The sequence below is a fragment of the Raphanus sativus genome, unplaced genomic scaffold (genome assembly GCF_000801105.2).
Source record: "Raphanus sativus cultivar WK10039 unplaced genomic scaffold, ASM80110v3 Scaffold4587, whole genome shotgun sequence".
NCBI lineage: Eukaryota > Viridiplantae > Streptophyta > Magnoliopsida > Brassicales > Brassicaceae > Raphanus > Raphanus sativus.
The window spans coordinates 1-6,570 of NW_026619889.1; the positions used below are offsets into that span (position 1 = coordinate 1).

The following is a 6,570-nucleotide window of genomic DNA, read 5'->3' on the forward strand; positions in this document are numbered from 1 at the left end:
AGAACATTAGTGACTGATATGGCTTCTATATCTAATATCATACACCAGAAGTTAGACAGTTATAAGTAATAAAAGTGAATTCACAGTTAATTTATATAGTGGTGGTGGTGGATGCGACATAACAAAGTTATGTTTGTATTTTTACCAAATAGCCAAAACATTGACCATGTTAGTTTCTGCAACTGTTTTCCCTTTGTTTATGTTGTTCTTCTCTTTTGTTTATCTTTTATGCTCTCTCTTCCTCTGTTTCCCTTTGTAATAAGTTGTTCAACAACAACATTGTAAACTTCTTTCAGAAAATGGTAAGCTTAACATGCTACCAAAAAAAAACATTGACCATGTTATTCAATTTCTTAAATGACAAATTTCTACGCATGAAAACAACAAGCAAACATTTAAGCAAAAAAAAAACAGCAAGCAAACAAAAGTTTTCCCAACAGAAACACTAACTATATAAGTGTAATTTTTTTTCTTAGTTTGCTAACATTTGTTGTAACATGTCTTCAATATTAGCGGGAGAGGGGAAATTAGACGACAAAAAGAAAAGAAAAGAAAAGGTCGAGGTTCCTTGTTATGCATGAAAAAAGCCTACGTTAATAAATAGAATAATGACTCACTTTTTAACTTTCTTTTTCTTTCTATTTTTAAAGTTTTAGCTTCTTATTTTTATTTTATCTTATAACAAATTAATTCCAATATAGCTTAACATGTTACAAAAAAAAAAAAAAAAAAAATTAAATTCCAATTGCAGGAGGTGATTGGTTGGGTTGTAGGAAGTGGTTTTAGCTTTAATTTTTGTCTACAACCCTAAATATCACCAACCAGACTTTATATTAATTTTTACAGCTACAACCAAAAAAGTAAAGCTACAGCAAAAAAATAAAAAAATGGCTTTAAAAGCCTTGTTTTCTAAAACTCAATCTTTTTAGCTGTAGCAAATTTTATTTACAGACTAAAGTCTAAAATAATTTTTTTACAGTTACAGGCTGACAGCTCAACCAATCACCCACAATATTGCTTTTCATAATTTTGAAATTTATATAGTGATGTTTAAGAAAAGTTAAAAATAATTATAATACATCTACGCATGTATATCAATTTTTTATAATCATAGATTTCAAATAGTTGAAACTTGAAACTAACTATTTATAAAAAGGGAAAAAATGAAACTGGCTATAAATATTCTATCTCTGCACGACCTACAATTATATTAAAAATTTATACTAGACACGTACAAATATCATCAAAATCAAAATCAACATTCTAATGTTTTTAATTTGTTAAAAGTAATTCTTGCGTAGTATACTATCTCAGTAAGTAGATGTTATATTATACAGATAGAGATGTTGAGAAAAATATATATATATACAGATGTGTAAATTATAAGTATAAGCTGATGCAATAATAAATTTTTATGTTATTATTGCCGGCTTTGGTGTCTATGTATGGGTTGTTGTAAAACTTTTATGTTTTAATAAAATTTCAATTTGAGCAAAAAAAAAAAAAAAAAAAAAAAAAAAAAAAAAAAAAGCTGATGCAATAATATCTTTGCATACACTCTAGGTTGACATTGGACCTTAACTTCTTTTTCTTAGTTTTGTTTCTACCATATCACGTCTGAGCTCTCACAGACCATCAGCAACACCTTGCCCCAAAGACACTCCATCTCATATTCATTTTTAGATTCTAATCATTCTGTACATGTATCACTAAATTAGCAGATTAATAAATTGATTAATTGCAGATTTTGTAGTTTTTCATGATACATTATATTATAGCGCATACAAAATACGACCAGATAAACGTATTTTGGGTCATAACTTAAGAATGTTCTTATCAAAAAACGGAGCTTACAAGGTTTCAAAAAAAACGGAAGCTTACACATCGTTTTGTTTTTCTTTTGTTTTCATATATTTTTTGTTCGACCAGTCTTTGTCCATTTCTCTCTCACACACCATACATGCCATGTAGAAGCCAAACCAAACTTAAAACCCAAGCAATGTTTTCTTCTTTTCTTACGATAATCCATTATTAATAAACATATTATTCAGAATACCATTGTATCAAAACAAAAAGAATGTAATGTTCATTCTATTAAGTGCTTTTACTCCAAAGTATGTATAAATGCATATCTATCTTATTAAAACAGAAACATTATGTTGGACCTAACATTTATTTTGTAAGTTTTTAAATTAAATACAATTTTATACTTTATAGTTAAACCTACATTAAATCATTAATCTTCTTTTCTTTATACTACTATTCATGTTTCCAAACAATATACTTATTTTTTACAACTATCAATGTTTCCAAACAATATATTTTACTACTATCAATGTTTCCAAACAATACAATAATTAATCTTAATATTTATATCTATCATTTTCTCTTTAAAATTTTGTAGAAACATCATAATTTCATAAATTGCAAAATAATGAACTTTAAAATTTGGATTATAAAGATTACAAATTATGAAACTATTATAATTTAAATCAAATGAGATTACATATTGGCCATTCATCAATTCAATCGGTTAGTCTCGAATTTTAGTGATTTTTGTTAATATGAATATTTTAAAAACCTAAATTGAATTGTCAGATCTCCAGATTAACCGGTATAATCACAATCAGATTGAATTTAGAAACACTGATTTAAATGCAAAAATATTTTAAATATACTCTTTAAAAGTTACCAAAATATTTGTTAAGTTATTAGTAAAATTTTTCATCGTAAAATATTCCGCGCTTCCAAAGCGCGGGTCATAATCTAGTATACTTGTAAAACAAGAAAAGTTCCAATATCTTATCAGTGTTAGATATATAAATGTAAAACTAAAGATTCAAGAGTTTCATAGTTAAATGTACTTACACTTTACTTTCAATCGTAGGTGTACCTCTCCCTATCATTGTTACTTAGCATGTATGTTTCCTTGTTTAGACATACTTTTTAAGTCGTAAAAGAATATTTTCTTACTATATAGCATACAAGTACATTCGTATACATTATAAATGAAATTTAATAATAGACCTATCTTATCTTTCTCTCTCATGGATAGTACAAAGTTAAAATCAAGGGCAAAAAAAAGAGCAATTAACTCAGCTTAAAAAGTGATGAACAAGAACTCAATTCCTTCCTCTTTCTCAAGATAACCTCAAAGAGTTCTACTTAGGACACATATGCTTTAGCTATCTTTAACCTTTTTTCCCTTCTCTCTATCTCTCTCTCTCACGCCTTTGTTTATTCTAATGAAGTTGTGAGAAGTGTGGATGAAGAGAAGAGAAGAGAGGTAATGCACAAGAGGAAACTAAGATACAGAAGACAACATGACTTGGTGCAATGACCGTAGCGATGTTCAGACAGTTGAAAGAATCATTCCCTCCCCAACAGCGGCTGACTCTCCTGCAGCCTCATTTCCAGTCTCTTGTCACAAAACGTGTCCTTCTTGTGGCCATAAATTCAAGTTTCATGAACAGGTTCGTATTTCTCTATAGCTGTAGCTTCTATAGATTTGGAAACTATTCGATTATTGATTAAAATATGATGGGTCTAGGCGGGGATCCATGACTTGCCGGGACTGCCTGCCGGAGTGAAGTTCGATCCGACGGATCAAGAGGTACTGGAGCATCTTGAAGGAAAGGTAAGGGACGACGCAAGAAAGCTTCATCCTCTCATCGATGAGTTTATCCGTACCATCGAAGGTGAAAACGGCATTTGTTATACCCATCCTGAGAAATTGCCAGGTGATTCTATGTTGTTTCTTTTTCAAATTACAATCCTGTCGGAATATTAAGTTTGTTTTTTTGTCTTAATATGGTCCAAACTACCCGACATAAAAGAAGAACAAATCATTTATAATTAATATGATTTTTTGTGTTTAAAAAAAATATATTTTTTAAATTGATTATAGATCTACTTTTTAAAACGATAAAATTCGTACATTTAGCGAATTTTACACCCTCTTAATAGATTATATTTATTTTCAAGCCATGTTTTTTTAAAGAAATTTTCAAGCATGTAATATCTTCTTATCATATTGGTTTGACAATCCATTTTCGTCATTGATTTCCTATAGTTAAATAGATTTTTTACAACTAAAAAAAGGAAGAACTATATCATACTGTTTTGATTTTCTAATCCAATTGATTAGTTACAACGTCATTCTTATCTTTTTCGTCAACCAGTGTGACACCTAATTAAACTACGTCTAAAAATGCTAATTAATTAGTAATAATTCGACAATAATTAATGTTCACATAGGTGTGAGCAAGGACGGGACGGTCCGTCATTTCTTCCACCGACCGTCGAAGGCATACACGACCGGAACAAGAAAGCGACGTAAAGTCCACACTGACTCGGAAGTCGGTGGCGAGACAAGGTGGCACAAGACCGGGAAAACAAGGCCTGTTCTCACCGGAGGAAGAGTGAGAGGGTACAAGAAAATCCTAGTGCTCTACACGAACTACGGCAAACAAAAGAAACCGGAGAAGACTAATTGGGTTATGCATCAGTATCATCTTGGCACCAACGAGGAAGAGAGAGAAGGCGAGCTGGTCGTCTCCAAAGTATTCTACCAGACTCAACCACGCCAATGCGGTGGCTCGGTTGCTGCAGTAGCTACTGCAAAGGAGCGGCCTTACCTCCATGGTCACGGCCATCAACTTGGTGGTGGTGGTGGTGGTGGTCGCCACCTTCATTACCATCTTCATAACGTTAAAGGCAGTGGTGGTGGAGGATCAGATGGAGCTAGTGAGTATTATAACAATATTCCTGCGATCATCTCGTTTAATCAAACCGGGATACAGAACCACTTGGTTCATGGCTCTCAACCTTTTATCCCTTAAAAATAAATTTTATGTGGATGGATTGGTCACCAAATAAGAGAAGGTAAAGCATTATATATATACTATAGTAACAACACACATAAACACAATGAAAATAATTTAAATTTACAGTGCAATCTTGTCTATGTAACTTTTTGTCATTATATTTTCATTTTTCATTATATTGCTTTGTATACGATATTAATTCCTTGGACTGATCATGGAAAAAATGTACAAAGATCTCCCTTTGTCTCTTGGTACATTAATTCATTGAGATATTTTATCGGCAACCTTTAATGCAAAGACAGTTTCTTTTTCCTTTCTTTTTTTGATGGACGAAGGCTTATATCATGAGATCCAAAAGAACAACTTAAAACGTATTAAACAATCCAAAGATCTCAGCTTTTGTTTACTGACACAAACCACAACACGTTTGTTTACTTAAGAAGCCTCTCTCTAGTTCTTTGGATCCACATCCAAATTCATCTTCTGTAGGTTAAGCAAAAGATCGTCAGAGCTCAGGTACACCTTGTTGGCCGAGTGAGCTATGGTCTGAGCAATCTCTCTTGCCGCCTCGATCTTCCTGAGCGTTATGAACGCTTGGTTGTTTGCGATTGCTTGACCTATGAGCTGAGCACTCTTGGCTTCTCCCTACACAAGGGCATTATAGAACATTTGTTACACAACAACACTATCAAAACTCAAAACCTAAAAAGGTAAATGGAAAATGTATAAATGTTGTCTATTTACCTGAGCGCGGATAACTGCACTCCTTTTGTCTTGTTCGGCCTTCTCAACGATGAACTTAGCCCTCTCAGCCTCTTGAGCAGCCACCTGCTTTGCTTCAATGGCAGCTGTGAACTCCTTCCCAAAAGTCAAGGTAGTGATGGAGACATCGTCAAGCGCGATGTTGAAGTTTGTTGCACGTTGTGTCAGAATCTTCCTGATCTCCCTACTGACCGCCTGAGAGAGGAGTCGCATGATTAAAACTTGTATCGATATAACTTAAGAAGTGGAATATTTACAAGAGGCAAAGTATATACCATACCTCTCTCTGAGTGATAAGCTGGCTTGCATTGTACTGAGCAACAACAGCTTTCAAAGTCTCGTGGATTATAGAAGGCAGAACTCTCTCGCTGTAGTTCTCTCCAAGTGTTCTGTAGATCTCAGGTAACTGGTCTGCCATGGGACGCGTGAGAACCCTGAGCCCAATTTTCACCTGAAAGTCGCAAACGCACAGAGCTTATGAAGTTGTTTTGTCGACATTAATGCTAAAGAAATTCAAACTTGTTGAAGTTAAAGCAGAGTACCATCTGGAGATCACGGCTTCCGGAAGTACTCTCAACAAGGTAAGGTCGTGCACGAACGTCGTAGATGACAGGCCTTTCGAACCAAGGCACCATAAGGTGTGTACCCTCAGGGTAAACCTGCGTAAATAACAAGATTACTTCTTACTAACTGCATACTTGTGATTGCTAAGCTCAGTGAGAAGAACTACGAAACAACAAATGATAATATCAGAGGTAACAAATCAACCTAAATAATGTCACACAAACCGATCCGCTAGGAACATTGAGTTGAAGAAGAGAACATTAACTAACCTTATCTTTAACACCGACTAAACGGTTGAACATGATGGCTCGATGACCTCCGTCGACATTGTAGAGACTGTGTGTGGCACCGTAGAGACCAAGCCCACCGATAATCCCAATCTTAAGCAACGCTGATACTGCACCACCTCCTGGCACCT

The 6,570-nt window shown here is 33.8% G+C and overlaps 2 protein-coding genes across 2 annotated transcripts; one reads left to right on the forward strand and one right to left on the reverse strand.

Moving 5' to 3' along the window:
* The first annotated feature begins 3,069 nt into the window (after positions 1–3,069).
* LOC108843300 (NAC domain-containing protein 73) lies at positions 3,070–5,137 on the forward strand. The gene is made up of 3 exons (XM_018616468.2): positions 3,070–3,473; positions 3,551–3,740; positions 4,258–5,137. The coding sequence occupies exons 1-3, from the start codon at positions 3,324–3,326 to the stop codon at positions 4,839–4,841; spliced, it is 924 nt and encodes a 307-aa protein (XP_018471970.1). The 5' UTR covers positions 3,070–3,323; the 3' UTR covers positions 4,842–5,137.
* A 34-nt stretch (positions 5,138–5,171) lies between these two features.
* LOC108843301 (prohibitin-1, mitochondrial) lies at positions 5,172–6,564 on the reverse strand. The gene is made up of 5 exons (XM_057002184.1): positions 6,422–6,564; positions 6,131–6,247; positions 5,869–6,039; positions 5,571–5,783; positions 5,172–5,471 (listed from the first exon to the last, which is right to left on the reverse strand). Exons 1-5 carry the CDS (start codon positions 6,452–6,454, stop codon positions 5,277–5,279), a joined length of 729 nt encoding a protein of 242 aa, XP_056858164.1. The 5' UTR covers positions 6,455–6,564; the 3' UTR covers positions 5,172–5,276.
* Between the last annotated feature and the right edge of the window lie 6 nt (positions 6,565–6,570).